Raw genomic sequence first — 24,589 nt, 5'->3', positions numbered from 1 at the left:
TATTAGTCTATTAGTATATAGTAAATTAGTAATATTTATTAACTTATTTGCTATAAATTTATAACTAATAACTAGTGTGAATTACTAGTATATTATTGAATTTAACTAATGATGTTAATATATAAGATATAGTTATATAAAATCTATATAATCAATTTTAATTTTTATACATTAGTATTAAATGCTATTATAAATTTATTACTTATATATTAGTGTTATATGTTATATTATACATTAGTATTATAATGTTACATGTTATTAAGCATTTTAGTATTTATACATTAATATTACATGTTATTATATTTATATTTATATGATTAATATATAGAAAAACACATTTATTATTTATAAAATATGTACATTAGCGGAGCGGAGTCGGATGCGGAGTCGGAGTCGGAGTCGGATCATCGGAGTCGGAGTCAGATTTTCGGATTTTTGCTCAGCCCTATTTGTAATACACGAGTTTCCTTTTCTTTCACTGTTAAGTAGTTATCGATCAGATGATCATTTGTTCTGAGGTGGCCAACATAATTAAGTTCCTGGAAAAGTTGAGGAGATATTCATGAGAGCAGCCAAGCTTGCTTTACCTTGCTATTCGGTAGAGCTTGAAAGACCATGTAATATTTAGAGATCATGTACTGATGATCAGCCCCAACATGCATGAAACTAGTTGATTTATAACTCTCTGACGTGCTTTCCAATCTGCTCATTTACAGCCTTAATCTTGCAATAATATTATTATAAGAAGTAATGTCCGGTATTGAGGAACTAAGCTGTGAAATTGTTTTAAGTCACATGGAGAAAACTGCAGTACTTATTTTTTATTTATTTATTAATTAAAATGACTACTTTTTTTATATATATTTTGCTATTAGCAACCACTACATAAATGGGGATATGCACAACCAAAGCAAGATGAACTTTAACATGCTTGAAGTGATTAGTTTACAGTTAACTTGAGCTTATTAGAAAGCCTTGAGTTTCTTAAATAAACAAAGTATATATAAAACGTAATGTTTCTTTGTAATCAAAAGGGTTAATGTTAAAGGAAAATACTATTTATATTTACAATTTTACTTGTATATGAATACATACTGATGTGTCAGCTAATGAAAATTGTGAAAATTTTAAAATTTGAAATTCAAATTAAAAAAAAAATACTGATAAAATAAAACTATCATTCAGTACTTATAATATTGTACGTAAAATTGTAGATACATTTAGCACACTGCTCAATGTTAAAATCGTCTCCATGGTTTGCTTTAAAGTTCAAATTGAGAGAGAGAGAGAGAGAGAGAGAGAGAGAGATGACTCTGGTTATCATTCAACCATTGTATCTATGTTAGCAAAAGATGCTTCATGAACATTTACATGGTAATGAATAAAAAAATGGTTAATAGATCAGGCAATACCAAATAAAAGGGAAAAAAAAAAAAAAAAAAAAAGAGAGAAGAAATGAGAATTATGAAACACAAGAAAAGAAAAGGAAAACAAAACAAACAAACAAGAAAACACTACATAACATCATCAGCCATTAGTAATGTTTGATGAGATTAGAACGCCGACTGATAGAGGAATGTTGACACTATGACCTTGATTTCCAAAGAGTCCGATTCTCCCAAAGCTGGCAACAGAACTGTTCATAGTTGCATTGAGGTATACACTTATGATCTGTCTCTCCCCACTTGCAATAGTGAAGCGCGTTGGAACCACTTCAACAGATACCCCAAAAGGAGGACTCCAACCAACATTGTAAGTCTCATTTCCAGCAATGTTGATCACTGATCTCTGTACTGTTGTAGACTGGTTCAGTTTTGATATCATGATGGAGGGCAAGTTCAGGTCAGCTCCATTGATGGTAGAATTATAAACCCAACAGTTTTGACCAGTGTAATTCAAAACCACAGGAGCAGATCCATTAATGCCGCAAAGGAACTGCATATAGTCATCATAACCTACAATAAAAGGCACAAAGACTTTGAATCAGATGCATTAATTGGCATGGAAAAGCACTATTCAAGAATTTCGATTGATATTCAAAATTTTTTTTTTTTTTTTTGTGGGGGGGGGGGGGGGGGGGGGGATGGGGACAGATAGAATAGAGATGCAATTGTTTTATACCTTATCATTATCTGATTATTCTATATGCAATATGGCAACTAAACGATGTTAACATACATTTTTGATGATGAGAAATTCTGGTAATCGAGCAAATGCAACAAGTCTTTAATGTCTTTTACCTGGTCCTGGACCTGTGTAATGCGTACCCATCACACAAAACAGGAAAATCATCGGCTTCATACCAATGGGACATGGCCCCTAGAAATTGTTTGCATACCAATGGGACATGGCCCCTAGAAATTGTTTGCACCCAAGGGTTCCAACCTTAAATCCAGAGGAAGGATACCACCAAGACCAAAGTTCTTACCACTTCTGAACTAACCCCTAGAGGTTAATTACGTCAATTTAGAGATTAAAATAAAGCTCATGACTGCATTTAACATTCCATGAGAGGAACCCTCCCATGGACAGAAAATTATAATGCGAGATAATATTTGCTATAAACTTATTTCACATGAGAAAATAACTAGGTGCAGCCAATTCTTGATTGATTCTTGACTTCTGCCTCAGAAAGTCAATCAACATAGATGCTCCATCTTTCTTTAATTGCTTCTTTTACTTAAACTCCTCTATCCTCATTGAATACTAGTCTCTAGTTTTTCCGTATTTTAGCAAGTCCATATAAAGCTCATCATAAGCTTTAAATCTAGCATTTTCAACTGCCTTAAATCTCGTTTGATGCCGGACAAAGATGCCAATTTTTCCAGGAAACACAATAAAGTTGGCCGAAACAGACTTAGGCTTTTTGTGTGTGACAGATACAAAGTGCAACAATAAGTAGAAATTTGATTCAATTTAAAGTACCATTCAGATGCTCACTTGCATTTTTGGCATAACAGCAATTTATGGGCCATCTAAACAACCATTGTAATTCACAGCTACAGATGGTCCACGAAACACTTACAGAATTTCCTTAACATATAATACATGAAACTCATTTTTTTTTTAATAAAAAGGAACCTATATGTCTATTTATCATATTTATATGGACTAAATTTTTCCAAGTGAAATCCAAAATGAAATGATAATAAAAACTAAAAGCTTGTACCAAATTTAAATCCAAGGAAAAATCAACCTTCACAATATCCCAACCACATCAGTAATTGAACATTTTATTAAAAAAACGCAAAAGGCATAATCCAAGCACACAAGATGTATATATGTAAGTAGACTTACTGGAGTAAAAAATCAAACCCGGATCCAGTGCTGCAGTTGCATTCACAAAACCACTACCCATGTCAAATGGTGTTGCTGGAGACTGGTTCAGATCTGGGTTGGCATAGGCACGCTGAGCCATTATTGGTTGACCAGTCTTGTCGCATAGAGAAGCAGTGGTGGAAAGAGCAGATGCAATTGCTGAAGGACTGAAACTAGGGAACTTTTGCTTAATTAGTGCTGCCAGCCCAGCAACATGAGGAGCAGCCATGCTCGTACCAGACATCATTGCAAAGCTTTCACCTAATTGTGAATAAAGGTTATTAGTTAATTTGTAATGTGAGTTTCAAATTATATTTAAACCTTGAAATTTAGAGGGAACAAAATTTTTGTTTATGAAAATCATTTTCCTTACGAATCGCAATTGCCATGTCATGGCATGCATATTTATACCTTGGAATTCAACTGAGTCAGTGCCAAGAGAACTCCAAGCAGCCCATATGAAATTCCCAGGAGCTACCAAGTTGGGTTTCATTATGTCAGCTTCCATAAGAAAATTGTCTTCTGGATCTGGTCCTCTGGCTGAATAATACATTACCTTTGGCGCAGAATTACTGTAGTTTGCTTTTAATCCACCAACAATGCATGCAACTGCCCCGTATCTAATAATTTTCTTTGTAAGCCCATCTCTCTCCAAAGAAGAATTGTAATATCGGAGTAAAATCTGTTAGATAGCTCATAAAAAGTTAGCACCGGAGAGAGAGAGACAGAGATTGCTACATACAACCAAATTAATCACTCAGGTTCCATCTAAAGTCATAAGTTTTGAAAATGATGAAACAGAACACAAAACCACACACAATAGACACAGGCCACACACCTTGGAATCATCTGGTGATGGAATTATGATGCCAGGCATGTTCAGTGGAACTGGATTAAGCTGAAAACCAATTACAAAAGGATCCATGTAGAACACAACACCAACTGCACTGAGGTTTTTGGCAGTTTGTAAGGCCTGATTGATAGTTGAGAGCCCAAGCACAAATCGTATTGAATAGCTACAGATCAAAAGGTTCCCTTGGACAAGATCTTGATTGAAGTTACTTGAGCCTTGGCATTCACTCACGTACATATCACTGGAAACCGAACTCTCATTGTTTAAAGCATGAATTGCAGATATCAGTTTGTACGCAGTATCAGTTCCAGCTGAACAAACAAGAAATAAATCAGCTTATCTTTCAATTAATTTTTGGGTGCATTCGTGTATATACATCAAAGTTGCAAATGCATGCATAAGACATTAGCCATAATGTCCATTATGCAAAGATCAGATAAATATTGATGTAACCTAGTGCTGAAAGCAATGTGTCAATAAAAACAGATATGAGAGCAGGTTGGACCGTCAATAGTCTGTTTGAGATGGTAATATATACAGGTTATGGACCACATACTGTTCAAATACCATCCATCAACCATCGTCAAATTGGACAAACAGGTTTAGAATTCTCATGCACATCTCCTAATCTTTTTTTTTTTTTCCTCTGAGCATGTGCATCTTAACCACATACTCCACTGAAAGATGCCTGGGTGATTCCAAGGCCCACAATTGCAAGAGGACTTAGTGCTCAAATTTCTCTATCTAGTAAAAACTTGGGCAACAGCTTCATAATTATTTAAACACAAAAAATGAATTATACATGAATAAAACAAATGCAAGTAGCAAAAGCAAAGAAGTATAGTATTTAAGCACATATAAGGGAACTCTAACCATTCTTTTTTATTTTATCCTGATAAGTACTGAACTCTGATTATTCTGAAGTCAAGAAAGAATAATAATAGGATTGGACATATAGTGTTTTTTCAAACTATTCATATCACAGTTTTCAAACCCTGTCTTCCTCTGGAGTAGTATCCAAGTGGATACTTGATTTTCAACAATAACAGGGTTGCCGCCTAGGTTGCAGCCCTCCCCTTCAAATTGATGTGTATTCAGGTGGAATAGAAGTTTAGATTAATACTCAAATACATAAAAGAATCTCATATTTGGCATCCCTACACCATGAAATAAACTAATAAAGTTCCCATCTTGCACCTTAACTCATAATACAGAGCTAGCTATGTGAGAGGATAGAAGGTGGAAACTGAAATACAGGTGTAAGGGAAGCAGAAGGCATCTATTCCTAATCCTCACTGTGATAAGTAATGCTAAATACAAGTCAGGGTGCACAAGCCCTTTGTAAAAAGGGAGATCATAAAAAAATAAAAAAACAGATTTTTTTATTGGGTCCCACTTTTTTTAAAGGCATGCACAGAGCTTGCATGCCTGGGGCTTGCACAAATCATTTTCCTTTTGAAATAACTGAAACATTCTGAACAGATATATTTTCTATCCTTTCTAATATTTTGAAAAGATGAACAATTGATGGTACATGACACACCCTCATTATATTCCCAATGGTGATTGACTAGAATATGGAGGACCTTGAATAACTGTAAATTATAGCTGGTGTCGTGTCACTATGAATTCCTTTTCCCAACAAAGTTAAATTATTAGAATGGATAAAGAAAGAATGTATTGTTACATGATCATTTATAGAGGGAATGAAAGAGGTGTTCATTGATTTCTAATTCTGAGTAACTTGGCCTATAAAGGGAATGAAAAGGGATGAAGAGATGAGCTTGATACTTGAAAAACAAACTTACGTGCAAGCCCAACTCCAGGAATGGTTACATTATTGCCAAGGATTATAGAGTTACTGTAGCCTCTATCATGAGATGCAGCACCAACAGTAAAGATCCAAGGACTGAAGGAAGACATGCTCTTAGGTGATGGTCCAGTATTGCCAGCAGCTTGCACAACAAAAATACCAGCCTTTACGGCAGATAACAAGGCCATGTCTATGGGATTAAAAAATGTTGCAACACCAGGAGGACGTCGATTAGGCGTGATCGATAAGCTTATTATGTCAACCCCATCCAGAGCTGCCTGAAATGCACATTTTCTAGTTTAGTGGCACAGATAGATATTCGCTTATGGATGAATGTTGAATAGAAGGGCTTAAAACTATTCTACGAAAGATGAATAGATTCATTGACACCCACTTTCTGAAAAGTATTTCGGTGGAGATCTTATGGACTGAAAGAACATGATACAGAAATGCAAATGGTTACAGATAAAAGATATGCAACCAACAGTGCCTATATCAAGGGAAAAATACAAAAGAATCCAAAAATCTCTCCAAATTAGCATTGATTTACCACTAAATCGGGACAAAGAGAACTAGCAACAAAGCTTATTGTCGAGAATGTCATATGTTACCATGCCAGGTTCAAAACCTCCTAGCAGGGTACATCATGAATGACAGAAGAAGACTATTAGCAGTGAAAGACCAATAATATCTACCTGGTCTATAGCAGCAACTACATCTGCAGCAAAGCCTCCAAAACTCTTGTACAATGCCTTGTAAACAGCAATGCTGAAAAGATTGACATCTGGTTAATACACAAACAAATAAATATATAAACAAAAATGATATAGACACACCTACAGAAATCAGTAAAGAAACATTTTTTCTTTTTCCTTTTTTGGTTCAATTAGTTAGGGTTTTTGGTTGAGGAACTTTACTGAAGCATTTCAAGAGTGAATCTTTTGAGGATGATGCGACCTGCACAGAATGAGAGGAAATAGAAGCTAGACCATTGAAATTGATGAATTTGAACCACTAAATGTCTTGATCACTATAGCCACTTCGTCAATGGAAAATGAACTGAAGGCCTAACCAACTGGACAGCCGTGACCAATGTCGTCATTATGAATTAAATTTAAAACAGAATATGACATAGGTTGTATAGAAAATAAAATAGAGCTAGAAAATGGAAAATGATATGCAAAATATTTTTGCAGGCCTAGGAAGAAAAATAATGAGAAGCCAAATTAGAACAGTTAGGATGGCCACAGAGAAAGTATAGAAATCTAAATTCTACCAAAACACGCATTAAGTAAGACAAAAAAATTCATTGGTGTTCTTAATTACTTATCTTTGAAAGGATTCTGATTTTCAAATATTCAGCAGCATATCAGAAAAGTAAATTTGACAGAATTTCAACGTTTTGAACCACATCCACAAAAGGTGCCAACTAGCCCACCATTCAAGTCTTTCTCGGGCTTATACCCAAAGCATAGAAACAAGTTTTACCTTCATCAAGTTGAAAAATTTATGAGAAGTAAAAGCTACTGTAAATTCTAGAGCTCATCACCATTGCCTCCCCCCCCCCCCCCCCCCCCCCAAAAAAAAAAAAAACCAAAAAAAAAAAAAAGGAAAGAAAAAGAGTGAAGAAAGAGTAGCATAACTTCTTTTTTTCCCAGACTTTGTTAAGTACTGAAAACACAAATAAATGGGTAACAGGAGTATATTTTACGTATTCTGTGGTACTTCAGGTTGATCGTGGTAGGGTCTCAAATTAGGATGGAATGGCGAAAATGCAGCGAATGTGGAGCTGCAATTAGTGCATCTTCTATTAACAGCCAATTGCAGAATGTGGTGTATCTCATATCTACACAAGATATGTGTACTGCTAAAGGTACATATTAAAGATGACTACAACCATCAACAATAACAAACCAATACTCAGATATGGACTAATTACTGTGAATGAGGAGCCATCCCACTCGCATTTCCGAAGTGATGCTCAGCAACTACCACTGGAATCCCATGGTTTCCTGCAGCAACAGAAGCTGTGTGCCTGTATATCAAGACTAGACTCATCAGTGACCTTTTTGGAGATTTTAATAGACTTCTGTGATATAAAAAGAAACATACAGACTGTTGCAATGCTGATGAAATAGTAATGATGATGTCATCATCATATAATATTAACATACTCCTTTTCCATGAGGTTTTTGGAAGCAAAAGAAGCCGTATAAAGATTACACAGACAGACATATACTCCTTATTATGGCTAATAGTAGTCAAATACACTGAAACCAGGAAAACTAGAATAAAGCAAGAACAAGAGAATACTCGTCTGACATATGCTGTGGCCCATGCCAATCCAGTGTCTCTTAGGGAGGATGCCAGCAAAAACAAACTTGTACATGTCATACAGAAATTAAATAATAGAGAGGTGTATGGTTTGTATGTAATTATAATTGACATGACCAAACCCCATAAAAGACTAGGTGGAGCCAAAATAAAGTAATAGAATGATAATTACAGCTAATAGAACCTTTTTTTCTGCTAACTTTCTTTATTTTATCAAGAGGGAAGTTAACCTGCCCTTAAGGTATTGTATCTGAATGGCTGCAATAATTTTTTCCTTCTTTTGTTTTTGGAAGATTTGAACCTAAGACTCAATAAAAAATTAAAAAAAATTAAAAAATAAAAAGGAGTGAACCTTACACTAATGCCTAAGACTCAATAAAAGAAACAAAAAAAAATTGAGCCTAAAACATACTCCATTCCACCCGATCCCCTTAACCACACAAACTAATGCCTACATTATATCTATATATATCCCTGATAAATTGCAATAACAGTTCATTTGGCTGCACTTGAACATCTCTAAGATGGGTGCCTAATCTGGATGCCAATTTCAACTCCAGCATATGAACTATGTGTATTTGATACACAATCCATGTGTTATTCATGCTGGCTTGGATTGCATAAAGCAGATGAACTCCCAGCATAAATAACACATGGAAAAAAAAAAAAAAAGTATTAGAAGTTCACCTTGATGCTAATTGCCAGAGGTGCAAAAGTAAAAACCAGCATGTCTATGCAAACCATCAACTAGGAAATAAGAGAAACACTCACGTGCCATGGCCATCACCATCAAATGGTGACGCATAATCCTGAGTTGCATTGAAAATTCCTCTGGTTATAGCAGATGCTGCAAAATGGCGGGCCCCAATAAGCTTCCTATTGCATGAACCAGAGGGAAAGTCCCGAGTAACCTCACAGATGCCAGAAAAATGAGATGGAACTGGATATGGATGTTCAGAAATGTTATCAGCAAAACTGGGGTGTGTTGGATCAATGCCAGTATCAACAAAGCCTATCACGATTCCTTCTCCGGCAGATTCAAAACCACCTACTTCAGTCCATGCCCCACGCGGTAGGCCCAAGAACTGTGGAGTATGAGTGGTTGCAGTTCTGACAGAGAAATCCAAAATCACATTCGCCACTTCTCTCCTCCTTGAGAGCTTCTCTGCCTTCAAGATTCACCAATTTCATATCAACAGTCTTTTCCCAAGTATGAATAGATAGCATGGCACAAAATACAGAGGTTTCTACACACATATGACATCTCAAAGTATCCATTCACAAAACACCCAACGTGAAATATACACAATCATTTCTAGCAAAAGCAAATGACTAAGTAACCGTATCGCTCCTCAAACTTATTTTAAAATTAGAGTATTATGACAGGCATCACAATGATGGAGAAATTTGACTTATCTCATACCTGCCCTGGGGTAACAAGTACAGCGAAACCATTAATCAAGTAGCGGTAGCTGTAAAGCTTGAGATATTGCTCCCCCCTTAACACCCGCCTCAATAATGTATCATGAACTCGAGCAATATAGGAATTATACCTCCGATCCGTTCTTGAAATATTTCCAAATCTGGAAAGAATACAATTAAAAGCATCATTGGTAAAGTCCAGGCTCCTATTTTGCAGAATGGTTCAAAAAGGCCAGAGGGTGAAAAGATAAAGAAAGGAGAAGTAAAGCTAGCCTGTTGTACGAAAATAATCATCCATGTTAGATTAATAATGGGCAGACAACTAAACAAGCTAATAGCTTTAGCATTGTAATCCCAGCACTACTTTGGCGGGAGAAGGGAGGGTGAAGAAAAGGAGATGAAGAAGAAGACAGCAATATATGGAACAAGTTCAGAAAAGACATTTCCCAAATAAACCCCATTAAGCGAAACGACAGGGGTGAGAGGACCCCATCAGACACCTCTGAAATTTTAGCATGTAAACCAGTAAAATACAACCAAATGATTGCACTAAATTCCAAACTTCTATGGAATAAAAATACAAGAACCGAGCATCCAACAACCCAATACAAAACACTGAGCTTCAAACGGTAACTTTTTGGCAACCATTTCAAGGAGCAAGAATTACGCAAAAACAATGGATTGAGATTCCTGAAGAATGTGGTAACTTTACCCCCAACTGCAGAATATGAAGTATAATTACACCACAAGCAACAAGTCTAAATAAAAAACTAATAATAACAAAGAAATGAGTACCTCGGTTTGTGAATATTCAATCTTCCAGAAGAACTGTATTTGAGACTAGCTCCGTCCCCCCTTGTCAACTCACCATAGTAATGGGCAGCAGAAGCTTGTCTCAAAGTAACAATATACACAGCTGAGAAATTTGCATCTGAATCATTCTGACACAAACAGCTCACAAACGTCCCCAAGCAAAGCACCACAACTAAATGCGCCCAATAAATACTCTCCATGACAGAATAACCCTAGTGAAATGGAAATTAAATTCCCAAAAAAAAAAAAAAGCAAACTCACTGCCGCCCCCCTCCCTCCTCAAACCGAACAAGCAAGAACCTTCAGGTACCCCATATTTTCCATTCCCCAGAACAGTCCCTCTCTTCCAGTCAGAAGTCTAGTAGAGTGAAGAAAACCCACTATCCAGAGACGCTTTACTAAAATGCAAACATTGCTCATAGAAAGTGCGAAACACCCCCACTAAGCTTCCACATACCAGAAGTTGAGTTGCAGAGAAAGCAGAACTCTTTTTGGTTGAAAAGAAGTTCTTCCGCTTACTTTTGAGATGGGAGAGAGAGAGTAAAAGCAGAGTAGACTAGATGGGTCTTTAATATAAGGCGTAGTGTATCGGTGGAGAGCATCTGCAAAAAAAACTTTCTCGGTCGGTGTGAATATGAACGTTTTGTTTACACGAAGGGAAGAGGGATGCGAAGGGAAAAGGGATGCGACGAGAAAAATGAACGTTTTATTTTTGGTTTTATGCTATTTGTGTCTTTTAGTGTATATTATTTATTTTTTCCATTCTATAATACAAAATTCAGATATCTCCATTAAGTAATTTTTGTATATTTCCATCTCATCCAATTCTTCAATATAATGTGTTTTTGTGTTATTATTCATCAGCCATTAAAATAATTTTTTTAAATAATAATTAATAAATAATATTACATCAGCACTGTATAAAAAAAGGATTAAACCGTATAATACGTCACATAAACTATTTTTAATAATTAATTTTTTTAATAATAATAGACACATAAAATAAGTCTCAGATAATATTTAAACTGATGACAATGTTAGACATGCTATATTAATTTTTTTATATTAATATTATTTTTTATACTAATATTTTATAATAATTGTAATTTTAGTAAGACCTAAACAAAAAATTCAAAGCAAGTTTTTTTATGCAACCACTTTTTTTAAGTGATAATGAAATTTCCCAGAGAATTTAATATATTCTAAAAAACATCCTTGGAAAATAATAGATAGTTTCCCAGAGAATTTTGGTGGGTTGATGGGGTCAACCTCTACGATTTGATTTTGGGTTTGGCCTTTCGGTTGTTGTGGGTGGGTGGGTGTGTGTGTCCTGGGTCTATTGTTCCAACGTTCCAATTTTTTTGACGGTGGCCCGTGACACTGTAGAGAGAGAGAGAAAGAGTGAGGCTCGTTCGGCGTTCTATGCACGTGGAAGTGCACAAACGGTGAAAGAGAACTAAAGGGGAATGATAATTAGCTCATGTTTTTTGTCCCCTCAAAATTATTATTCAGATATTTTATTTTATTTTATTTTATAATTAAAAAAATAAATATTAATGAAGTTACAATTTTTATATATTTTTTTAGTAAATTGATATTTACAGTCATAAAATATGTAAGCGCACTCTATAATCATATCTATAACTATATCTAATATTATTTTTTTACAAAAATATTACAAGGCGTTTGCTCATGATACATGCCGTTGTAAATTGTATAAATATCGTGCAATTATTTTAAAAAAGATTGAAGACTATTATTAATAAATTAATTTTTTATATAAATTTTATATTTATTTATTTTTTAAAAAAATATTTCATGATACTTATACACTCCACAAATACAATTATCATTTCTCAATTTTAAAAGGACAAAAACATATATCTGAATGGCCGCACACGAGATCTCAAAGGCCCATTTTTTTATTTTTTATTTTTTATTTTTGTCATAATTTTATATTTTCAATAAATATATTTATATCTTTTTTTCATTTAAAATAGACATAATATTTGCATTATGTTTAAGTTGACGCAGACTGCAAACCACATTTAATATTATTAAATCCATTCATTATATCTCTCTTTTCAAGTTATAAAACATATTCGTGACAGAAAAATCTAAAAAATAAAATCTTCCTTCCCAATTCTCATCTTATGAGTCTTAAAATTGGTTGAAAAACTAGTGGGTTCACATGATGTTGTATATACATATGAGTGAGCAACTTCTGTCCCACTTATTAATGTTTTATGTGTATTTATTTATTTTTAAGAAAAATTCACTCAATAGTCTAATTTAAATAAAAAAAATATTAGATACAATTTTAAGATATGCAAATTATGCACACTTCCATAAAATAAAATGGAACACATTATTAAAAAAATCATTTTTTATATAAATTCTAAATTTAGAAAATACACGAAACTTACATTATTATAACGGGTTCGTTTCATTAAAGTGGGATTTAGATAGTGAGATGAGATAAAATTATTTTAGATAAAAATTAAAATCTGAATAAAATATTATTTTTTAATATTATTATTATTTTAAAATTTAAAAAAATTAAATTATTTATTATATTTTATATATAAATTTGATAAAACTATAATGATGAGATAGAACAGTAAAGTATCCAAACGTGCCTAAAAATAGGACTCGCTTGAGCCTTTCCCATATTCTGTTTGTCATAGTGGTAGGAGCAGGCTATAATGCCATCATCATTCACTGTGGGGAGGCATTTGTATATATTTAGTCGTTGAGAATAGCTTTAGTGCCCTCAGTCTAAAAAGAAGCCGATTCTACAATCATTACCATCACTTTACCTCTGATCTCAATCGATGCCTTTCCTTTTTCTCCATGTGAAACTCCAAATACAAGAGAATAAAATAACATGGTCTTCTCTTTGTCCTTCTGAGTGTTGGTACTAACTGGAAGAAGATCTTTTAATTCTACTCTCATGCTGACGTAAATGCTTTTTCGTTCAGAGTGTTGTGGATTGGAAAATTTATATAAGTTGAGGCTAAAATGGAAGTATTTACCATTTCTTTAAGCAGTGGGATTGCGAATTTGAATCTCGGATCTCCACAATAAGTCACAGTTTGAGCAAAGAGCCGCAGAAGATATTAATATAAAGAAAAAATTTAATTATAAATGATTATGTGTACCAATACGCGCACCCATTCAATGCAATTGGTTAAAAACTCAGACTTTAATGAAAATTGTGTCAATATAAATTTTGAATATAAAAGCAGCAGTATTGGTACGCAAATCAGTACACAATTTGACTTGTACGTAGTAAAATTTTAATATGAGTTTAGAGGTATTTATAGGAAGTTGAAAAAAATTGTGAGTCATACGTATAAACATATGTTGAGTTAAAAAATATTATAAGTCTCACGTGTAAATAGGTTTTGAATTAAGATAAGTTTAGTAATTTGAAAATTTGATATTTGGATGTTAGTTTTAGCTTAAAATTAAAGGATCTCAGTTCAGTTTTACAACCAAACAGAGCCTAAGTTATAGAGGAGAAGAAAAAACATATACCTAAAAATAAACCCATAATAATAACCCAACAAGAAGAATGAACAAAACAGCAAAACAATTCAAAGGACTTGCATATCTTGCCTTGCTTTTCTTGCCAAGTATTTGGAACCATTGAATGGGAAGCATGTACATATGGCAAAATCGACCCCAACAACCCATTACTTTTTGCTTTTAAGAAAAGGAAAATCAGCCCATAAAGGAGATTTTGCCCATTTTGCTTTTAACATATTTCCTCTTAAATCAAAATCATAAACGAAGCTAGAATGGAAACCATATATTGAAATAAACTCAAAAACTGAACCTAATTACAATTTCAAAATTAATCAAAATTCCAGTACAACCCACCATGATCTCTATAGTTTGAAGTCGATAAAATGTTCCCCAAATCACAAATTTCGAAGAGTAAGAAGAGATTGAAGAAGAATAAGAAGAAGAAAGGGTCAAAGGACGAGGAGAAGGAGGAGAAACGAAAAACAAGAACAAGAATAAATCAAGAGTGGCGGTAAGGAATAACATTTAACTTTGTTGGGATTTTTTTTTTTTTTTATCTAAACAAAAACTCTTTATGTAGTCACTTTTACGTATTTTTTACGCACTCTACTGATGTGATTGACTGTTTCATATTTTTTTAATATAAAATAATTATTTTAGCCAATCACTACGTAAGAAGTTCACAAAATGATTGTATGTAAGTAGTAAGTACGGCCAAATCAATCAAGAGGAGGAGGAGAAATCGGCATGATTGTAAGAATAAGGCTTTTAATTATTGTATTATCAAACATTTTGGTTATTGCATCATCCCTTTATTTTTATTTTAAAGGAAATTCTCTAGCTAGTACTTGATGGTTTAGCAAACTTAGAGCTACTGGAAATGACACTTTTTTCTCTCAACTGCATAGCTTCCGAAGAACATGCTTGGTGTTCTAACAATGTGTAAGAAATGGGAAGGGCGCGCATATCAGCTCCTAGGTGTATAATGCTTGGGATTATGGCTAGGCATTACGTCTCGGATTAAGGAACTAGTGACCTGCCATATGTTGCCAAAAATATATATATATATATATCCATTTGTTTAAGGGATTTCAAAGTGACTCTCTTATGGTGCTTTGTACTAGCTAGGGTAAAAAGCTTGAGATCTCCAAAACAACACTCTCTTGAAAAAGACATCTAGATTATGGGTGGTTTCAATGTATCTTTAGTTTATCAATATAGCACACTCAACTATCGGGTGAAGACAAACTCGGGTCGATTGGAGACTTGTACACAAGATTCACTCGTGCATGGAATAACAACAAAGATTAAGCTTGAGGTAATCCTACCTCGTGCTGATCTATTTTTGTTAACATTGGTATCAAAGCAACCATCTTAATGTTGTTTCTAGTGAAACTCAAGTCTCTGTTCTGGCGTAAGTTGCCTTTTATTTTTAATTAACAAGCATGCCTCTGCTTTGCTCTTAATATAAGCATGAATTGGTTTTTTTTATCTGATTATATTTATTTTGAGATAAGCTTGCCATGTATCATCTCTGAATATATTTGTGCCTCTAGTTATATGTTGAATGCTCGTATTTTTCTAATGTATTTGAGCCTTTATTTGTTGAGCTATATAACATATGACCATATTTTTATGTTTGACATTTTGATCATGGATAAATGTTTGTCATGAGAAGAACTATCATAGTTATGTTGTCCTACCCCTGTGTGTATGTATTGTTTATAACACAAAATAAAAAATAAAAAAATAAAAATAAATAAAAAAACTGATGGAGGTTGTTCTTGCACCACTGGCCAGTGCGATGTGAGCACATTGTGTTGCATATACCTTGGTGCAACAAGCACCGGTGTAGCCTATACCATGGTAGCGATGCCACGAGCACCTAAAAGTGTCACACCAAATAGGCAATGTCAAGCTACTCGTGAAGAAATGAAGAAGCGGTGGCGGTAGGTTGTGTTTCATGTCGCAGTGATTTTATTATTATTATTATTATTATTATTATTTGTTTCAATTACATATGACCAATAACCAAAATCGAGTGAAGGAGATAACTTCATAGACAAGTTTTGAACCCAGAACCTAGAGGCAAGCATGAGGTGGGCGCACCACACAGTTACTACCTTCCTTTGCTATAAGTGGAGCATTTTTATTTTACCTCTTATTAATTGTGCCATAACAAATTCTAATAATTTTTTTTTTTTTTACAATTATTTTTTCACATAAGAGATTGTTTTATCTATGTACTCCATATTATTACATGAGATTAATTCTTTTTTATATGAAATCACATGTTAATATTTTTTGAATTGATAACATGTGATTTATGAATCATTTTATCACAAAGTTCGTTTGGTTATTTATTTATTTTGGACTACAAGTGTTTTGGGAAAGTAATAAATAGTGGGAGTGTGGTAGAAATTAAATTAGATTTTATCTCCTATACAATTTATATTTGTGCAAAAATTAAGTTAAAAGTTAATAATTCATTGTCGCATAAGATATGATTAGGTAGCCAAGTGAATTTTTTTATTTTGTAACATGTCTTAATTATTTTTCCTTTTAACTTACATTGATGCAACAAATTTCTTAAGGTGTGTGTGTTAGGCTATATATATATATACACACACACTTGTTTTGGCCCACAAATATTTTTTTAGAAATGATAAATAGTGGAGTATTGTTGAAATTAAATTAGGTTTTAGGCCCCGTTTGATTTCATAGACCATCTCATCTCATATCAACATCTAAACACAATTCAAATATAAATACTTTTCAATTTCATATTTTCACATTTTTCATCTAATTATTATCTAATCATTATAACTTTTCCAGTCTTCCAAACAAAACACAAAAAATAATTCAACTTTTTTAAATCAAAAATAAAAATTAAATTAAAAAACATTATTAAAACAATATTTTAACTTTATAATATTTTTATTCAACTTTTTCTCTCTTTTTTCTCAAAACCCCATAAAACATCTAATTAACTCAAATCATTTCACTATTATTTATAAACTATTTAATTACTATTCACATATTTCTCATCTCATATTATCTCATCTCATTTGTGTAATTAAACAAAGCCTTAATTTGCTATACAATTTAAATTATAACAAAAATTAAGTTGAAAGTTAATAAATAGACATTGTAACATAGGAGATACTTAGGAAGTAAAAGTGGGCAAAAATAATCTGACTGATGAGCAACAAGTCCAAGGGATGATATGTTTTCAACCCAACTCTTGGTAAACAATGAGACAAAATTTTACAAACAATAAGAACATTAAAACCTTTGATGATATGTTATGTCACTTAAAACTTGAGGCAAACGCCTAGATGCTGGTAAACCCAAACATACATCCTATATGGCTGAAACTGGCTTCTGCAAAGCATTTAAGCCCAAGACCAAGAATATCAAGACTGGAGTAACCACTGGAAATATGTAAAAAGAGCTAGGACCTTCTACGCGCAATAAGAGAGGCTATTGTGAGAAGAACAAGTCTAAACTAGATTGCTTCAATTGTAAAAAGAAATGCCACTTCGCTCATGATTGCACTAAGCCCAATAATGAACAATCTAACTATTCTGTGTATGTTTATATAACAAGCCATGTGATGGTTGCTCACTCCTATTTTATGTGGACTGTTGATTCAAGAGCAACTAAGTACATAGCAAGAAATATAGTCGAATTTGAGGAATATCATCAAATTTCAATTAGGAGTTTTATATCAATATGGGGAATGGAGCTAGAGTGGAGGTGCTGGGAGTTGGTACGTACAAGCTAAACTTGTGAGGCAGTTGCACTCCATTATTCAGACATGTGAATATTGTTTGATGGGAAAAACAAAGAAAATCTTTTGGAAAAGCAACAATGATGTCTTCTCTGTTGCAATTAGTCCACTAAGACATTTGTGACCCAATTAGTATGAGGGTAAGACATACAACTATCTAATTAATCATATTTATAGATGATTTTTCATGATATAGTCATGTCTATTTAATCTCCTACAAGTCTAAAGTGTTTGACTACTTCAGACAATACATAAGTTTGATTGATAATCAATTAGACAATAGTATAAAAGCTCTTAGAATTGACCGGGGATGTGAATATCTGTCTGAGTAGTTTGAAAAGCTACTTGATTACCAAGAAATCAAAAAGCAGTTAACAATGCCTATTCGCCACAACAAGTAGAAAGGAGAAATCAGTCACTGTTTGAGATGTTTAGGTTAATGATGACGCAAGCACACATACCAATATCATATTGAGGGATGCACTTTTGACTGTAACCTACATTATTAACAGAGTGTCCTCTAAATTAGTATTGTCCACTTCGCATGAATCGGCGAAAAACCCAAATTTTGTGGCTTGCGGCCATGGGATTCATGGGGCTTTGTTCATAAAGATGGGAAGTTGGGTCCTAGAGGAATTTTTTTTTTTTTTTTTTAATCTTTGTAAGGTACCCTAACCACTCTAAAAAGATATATATATATATATATATTTATCAGTGAACAACTTGACTGAACGATATCTGAAATTGAGTCGTGAGATGTGAATTTCATTGAGGATGAATTTATTAGAGGTGAGGTTGATAAAAGTTTGGAACTTCAAGAAATTTTGGATCAAGAGAAAGCCACTCCAAGCATCCTACTTGAGAATGAGGGAATTTTTCAAGCTCATAGGAACACCAACAGTGACTTGGCTCTAAATGGCAACATACCACTTATTGGTCATCAACAATCACCTCAACTATGCAGGAGCTCACATGGAAATATTCCTTGCTGTTGACTTGAAATTGAAGGGGAAACTTTCATACTTGCTCTGCAAGATGATGATGATGAGCTTAAGACCATCCAAGAGGCTCTCTCATGATGAAATGGAGTCTATGCAGACTAATCAGGTTTGGGATCTAGTAGACCTCCTGCCAAGGCAGAAAGGCATTGGGAACAAATGGATTTAAAGGCCAAACGCAAAGGAAATAGGTAAAAAGAGAGGTATAATGCCCACCTCATGTAGTAAGGATATACCTAACAAGTGGGTATAAACTATAAAAAACATTTTTTGCAAAAGTAAGATTTGTCTCAATTCGCCTAATTTTAGTCATAGTAGCATATTTAGATTTGGAACTCTATCAGATGGACTTTAAGACTATTTTTCTCTATGGAAAACTAGTTGAAGAGAAATATATGGGTCAACCCATGTGCTTTGTGATCAAAGATCAAAAATACAAATGAACAAGCTCATGCGATCTATATATGGCCTAAAGCAATCATCTAGACAGTGGTATCTTCGATTCCGTAGAGCCATTTTCTTGAATGAGTTTACGATAACCACTGCATCTATGTAAAACGACCCAAAATGAGTTTCATACTATTGTCATTATATGTTGACGACATTCTGATAGATAAGAATAATAAAGGGATGATTGTCTCCACTAAGGAGTGGTTGCCCCTCAACTTTGAGATGGAGGACATGGTGAAACAGAATGCATTTTGAGGGTTAAGATCTACAAAGCCTGTTCCAAGGGACTTTTGTATTTGTCTAAATAGACATACATAAAGAAGGTCCTTGAGCACTTTCAAATGAGTAATTGTAGACCCATTGATACTTTTATTGCTAAAGGCAAGAGTTCATACCAAGAAATGTATCCCAAGACTCCAAGAGAAATACAGGAGATAACTCTTGTTTCCTATGCTAGCACTATTGATAGCCTAATGTACGCAATGATGCGTACTAGGCCAGACATATACTATGCAATTAGTTTAGTCAGTAAATTTCAATCTAACTCTGGACTGACCCATTGGAAAGTAGTCAAGAGGATTTTCAAATATTTTAAAGAAACTGTAGACTATGTATTGTACTATTAGGATTCATATTTGTAGGTGAAAGTTTACAACGATACTAATTGGGGTAGTGACCTAAGAGAGCGCAAATTGAAGATTAGGTGTTTTCTTGCTAAACAATGGTGCTGTTACATGAATTAGCAAGAAAAAACTCTGCATAGCCTTATCTAACATGGAGGTGGAGTACATAGCATCTTTAGCTGTAGTTCAGAAGGATGCTTGGTTGAGGAGATTCCTTCAGAACCTAGATATAGGCGTAGATACTTTTAATCCATTAACCATTTTTTTTATGATAGTATGACTACTCTCATATATGTTAAGTACCCAAAATATCATAGAATAATCAAACACAATGATATCTATTACCACTACATTAGAGACATGGTGGCACAAAATGAAGTAGTCCTAAAATATTTTTCTACAAGTCGTATGGTTGCTGATCTTCTGACAAAGTTCATAGTGAAAAATACTTCTATGGCTTATGTTAAGAGTTTAGGACTGTGTAGACTGTGATTATAAGTTATTTTTCAGTTGACAATGTAATGTAAACTTTTATTTGAGATATTAATGTAATATGATATTTTACCAGTTTGTCTTTGTCATATGGCATGACTTTTACACACAAAAGGTATGTCAACAGGCTTAAATCAGCTCACTCACACAATCGATCACATTTGATGCTATAAAGAGATAGTGAGCAGAGATGAGACATTGTGCTAGTACTTGTCCACAATGGTATAAGTAGCAAAATACAAAATATATGTCGCCTTAATCAGAGCTAAGATAAAATCCGTCATATTTAAGAAGACTATGCATGGATACCCTACAATTCATGTAGCTTGTATTTAGCCAAGTGCGAGACCTTGTTTGGCTTCTTAGAGGCAAGCAAATTGAGAGACTTGAGTTAGTCGCAAAAATGAGGTATGGACTAAGATTCACAGAGAAATCCATCATAGCATGTATTTCTACATGTGCTTATACAACCATATATGAAAGTGAGTGAATGATTCCCTGTTTCTTCATTGTGTGAGTCTTGTTCTTACTTTTGAGTGCCTCTATTGACCTTGGCTATGTCATAAGATGGAGGTTTTAATGTTTTCTACTTTAGCATGTTGTTTATGGTCATGATTGATACGATCCAAAGAGGCATCATTAGGAAAACAGTTGGACTAAAGTTGGATGACATGAGAGCAAAGGGAAGGCTATTCTACAATGCATTCTCGATTATATTTGCTAACGTTAAACTTTGGTTCTATAATGTGATAATGACAAAATTTGTGAACACATCGTGATGACTTAGAAGCAATAAAGCATAGTTCTAAATTTTTTTGGAACTCGAGAGAGATCGAATATGCTTGATTAGATGTGATCGAACAAGTTTAGGGTATAGAAGACACTTTAAGGGATGTCTCTATGCTAGTATTCTTTAGAAGAGATTTGGTATAGTGCTCCCACACATTTTTTCCCCAAGTGTACTTGGTGGTTGTACAACCTATTTACTTGTATAAACGTAATAGAGAACATGTTGAGAGATACATGCCTGGACATGTTATGTGTGAGTGAGAGATGAAATAAAGTATAGGAGTGTCAGCGTTGTTTTGGCCATTTCCCACAATTTGGTCGTTACCCATGAGTTTTTTTTTCCAAGATGTACAATGGTGGCAAGTACCTAACTGATGACACAAAACTCAACTGTGGGAAAAGAATTAGTTGTTTGCAACGAAATTATATCCGACAAGCACAAAGTGGTAAGTAAAAAGACTATTTATGGTGAAAAAATATCTTCGCAAATAATGTCTAGAGAATGTGACAACACTTCCTTCGCTTTTTGTCTCTTACGACAACTATGGTACAAGCAAAAAGGGAAATTGATATTTGCAGTGACATTATACTGCCAGAAAAAGTCTCCATATATAATATACTTACGACTACCTCCCTCATTTCTTCTCTCCCAGCTAGAAACACTCTCTTTATTTCTCAATGAGTTTGCAGTGGATCTTCCATGTCGAATTAGCTACCCTGTCACAGCCACATCCTTTGAAAAATCTCCATTTTTAATAAGCTCTCACTCTCTCTTCTCGCTCTCTGTCTGTTTCTCTCACACTATCTTAAAACACCACCAACCCATGGCCTAGTGCACCGTATGCCACCAAACCCAACCATCCATCTATGTCCCTCTCTAGCTTTGTCTCTATCAAGCCACAATTGTCTTTGAAGTTTCATTCCTTGATTTTTATAGCTGTTTGGTTCAATTATTTTGTGGGATAAAGGAAAATATAAGCTTTTTAGTTGATTTGTAGTGAGAAATATTCATTTGTTGGGGTTAATGTTGAATCTCAGTTGGTCTTGTTAAAACCACATTTTTAGGATTTATTGAAACCATATTATCGACCCTTGTCAATTTGGTACTTCTTTGGCAACCAGCTTGCTTGACCTACTTTTAAGGAGACAAATTCGTGATAAAAGTTTTATTTGAAAATTTTGGATTTTTTATGAAAACCCTTTTCTGAACATTCGCTTGATTGTCAAAGACTGGCTGCTCTTACTCCTGCATTTGCTAGAGCAAATATTATAAATGTTTGCAATGAAGTTGCTTTGATTTTTCACAAGGAATGTGAGTGCAAAGATCCCTTTTCATCATTTTGAGGTAGCTATAGATAGGGTCTAAGGTTTTTTTAAGAAGAACAAAGTAAAATTTATCTCAATCTTGCACTTTTAAAAAACAAATGAAACATTACTAATTTTTCATGCATATAATTGGGGTGCTTGATGCATGATGAACAAAAAGAGCTATTGCTCTACATGTAAATGTTTCACTAATCTTCAAGCTATATTTCACATGGTTTTGTTTCTGTCCTTCCTTTGTATGTCAGTACTGTCCCCAACTACTTGTTTTACTACTCTGTGACTTGTAATAGTACCTGAACAACTTATAATTAAAGTATACAAGAAATATTCCTTTGTAGAATTTGAAGTAGAATTTGATTGCTCATTTCATAGTAAAAACCAAAGTTTAAATGAAAATATGCTAAATCTATGGCTGCAAACGAATCGAATCAAGTCAAATTTGAATAAGGGTTCTTCAGCTCGATTAACATGTTTACTCGCTCAAACTCGGCTCGAACTTGAATATCCTTGCTAGAACTCGGTTTGTTAACTATTAATATTGTTCGAATTCGACTTGAGGTCAACTAAAAATAAACAAACGATTCAAGCCCGAGCTCGAACTCAATCTTTTATATTGAAATTTCTAATTTTATCTTTTGATTAATAAAAAAATTTTAAATTTTACAAAAAAACTCAAACCATTTAACTATTTAACCTAATAATTTTGTCAAAGTTTTTATGGTATAATTTTTTTTATAAAAATAACTTATAGTTATAAATTAAAAGAATAATACACAATATAAATGTAATAAACTAAACTATTTAATACATATATATAATATAATAAATCAATAATTGTAGTTGTATGATATATTATTATACAAATTATGCTATAGATTTTTTAGGAACATAACATATCTATATTAAATAAGGTAACTTATAAATAAATTAATAATACATAACTAAGTTTATAAAATATAACTAACATGTAATATATATATATATATATAACACATACATATATAAAACATATTAAGAATTTCAAAATGAGTCAAACCGAGTTTATACGAGTTTTGTTACGAGTTTAAATCGAGTCGAGTCAAATTTATACAAGTTTTGCTCATTTAACATTCGAACCTATATTAGCATTTACAAACATCTCATTGATTAAATGAACCGAGTTAAAACAGAGTATACACGAGTAGAGATCGAACTGTTCATGAGCTACTCTATTTATTTGCAACCCTAGCTAGATCCCTTTGTCAACCATCCCTTCATTTATTTTGTCATCAAAAGAAGAATGGATCCTTTTGTTTCGCTTAACCTTTTTTGATTTAGTTTATTAGAACTTTGCAACAAATTAAAAAGCAGTCTTGTGTATTATTTCAGGGAACTGCCTTAAGTTACTGCAACAAAATTTATTTTACTTGCCTAGAAATTTTTTGCAACAATCGCAAATGTTAGGATAAAATAGGTGGGGTCAAGCAACCAATCTATTGCTGGTAAAGACCATCTTTCTTTCAAAATGTTCAAACACTAAACTATTGAATTAATTAAATTTAAAGAGAGAGAGAAAAAAAAATATTTTAATACATTAGTTGGTAGTGAACTTCGCTTTATACGTATGTGTGTTGTGTACTATAAAAGCTATTACGTTATAAGTGCATGGGTCCAACCTATTTCAGTAGAATATATACAAGAGAAAGCACTCAATAAACATCTAAAGTAATGAAAAAGAGAACATAAATTTGCAAAAGTAGAAACATCAATGAGAGCATTAACAAAAAATCATAAAGTGACTTTGGAAAAGAAAAAGTTATAAAGCAAAACTTTATCCTCTAGCAGCCCTTGAAAGTACTTCAGGCATTTCCAAATATCTTTAGCCATAAATCCTTTTAGATCTAATAAAGATGTTGTATTATCAATCAAACCATGCTAAACTCTGTTCCTTAAAGAGGGATAGTTGTCAAATCACTAAACGGTGGGGTGACATAGGGATAGGGTAGAGAATATATAAAATGTTTATATGCGTTTTTCCCTTTATCGAAGTATCAT

At 33.5% G+C, this 24,589-nt stretch overlaps 1 protein-coding gene across 1 annotated transcript; it reads right to left on the bottom strand.

The window, feature by feature from the left end:
- Window positions 1-1,292: 1,292 nt before the first annotated feature.
- LOC122277228 (subtilisin-like protease SBT2.2) lies at window positions 1,293-11,207 on the bottom strand. Its single transcript, XM_043087155.1, has 10 exons — window positions 10,536-11,207; window positions 9,742-9,901; window positions 9,090-9,487; window positions 7,924-8,019; window positions 6,680-6,752; window positions 5,980-6,262; window positions 4,157-4,482; window positions 3,730-4,000; window positions 3,298-3,579; window positions 1,293-1,955 (listed from the first exon to the last, which is right to left on the bottom strand). The coding sequence occupies exons 1-10, from the start codon at window positions 10,751-10,753 to the stop codon at window positions 1,528-1,530; spliced, it is 2,535 nt and encodes an 844-aa protein (XP_042943089.1). The 5' UTR covers window positions 10,754-11,207; the 3' UTR covers window positions 1,293-1,527.
- Window positions 11,208-24,589: the final 13,382 nt, after the last annotated feature.

Source organism: Carya illinoinensis, chromosome 9, assembly GCF_018687715.1.
Source record: "Carya illinoinensis cultivar Pawnee chromosome 9, C.illinoinensisPawnee_v1, whole genome shotgun sequence".
Classification (NCBI taxonomy): Eukaryota; Viridiplantae; Streptophyta; class Magnoliopsida; order Fagales; family Juglandaceae; genus Carya; species Carya illinoinensis.
The sequence above is the reverse complement of the archived record's forward strand: the minus strand, read 5'-3'. Positions and strand labels throughout refer to the sequence as shown.

Bases quoted from the DNA above. Each gene is read 5' to 3' on its own strand.
- LOC122277228 (XM_043087155.1), bottom strand. From the start codon at position 10,753: ATGGAGAGTATTTATTGGGCGCATTTAGTTGTGGTGCTTTGCTTGGGG. The intron at 6,263-6,679 runs GTAGATATTATT...TGTGCATTTCAG, and splicing joins TAGTTGCTGCTATAGACCAG to GCAGCTCTGGATGGGGTTGA. The intron at 3,580-3,729 runs GTATAAATATGC...ATTCACAATTAG, and splicing joins TGACTCAGTTGAATTCCAAG to GTGAAAGCTTTGCAATGATG.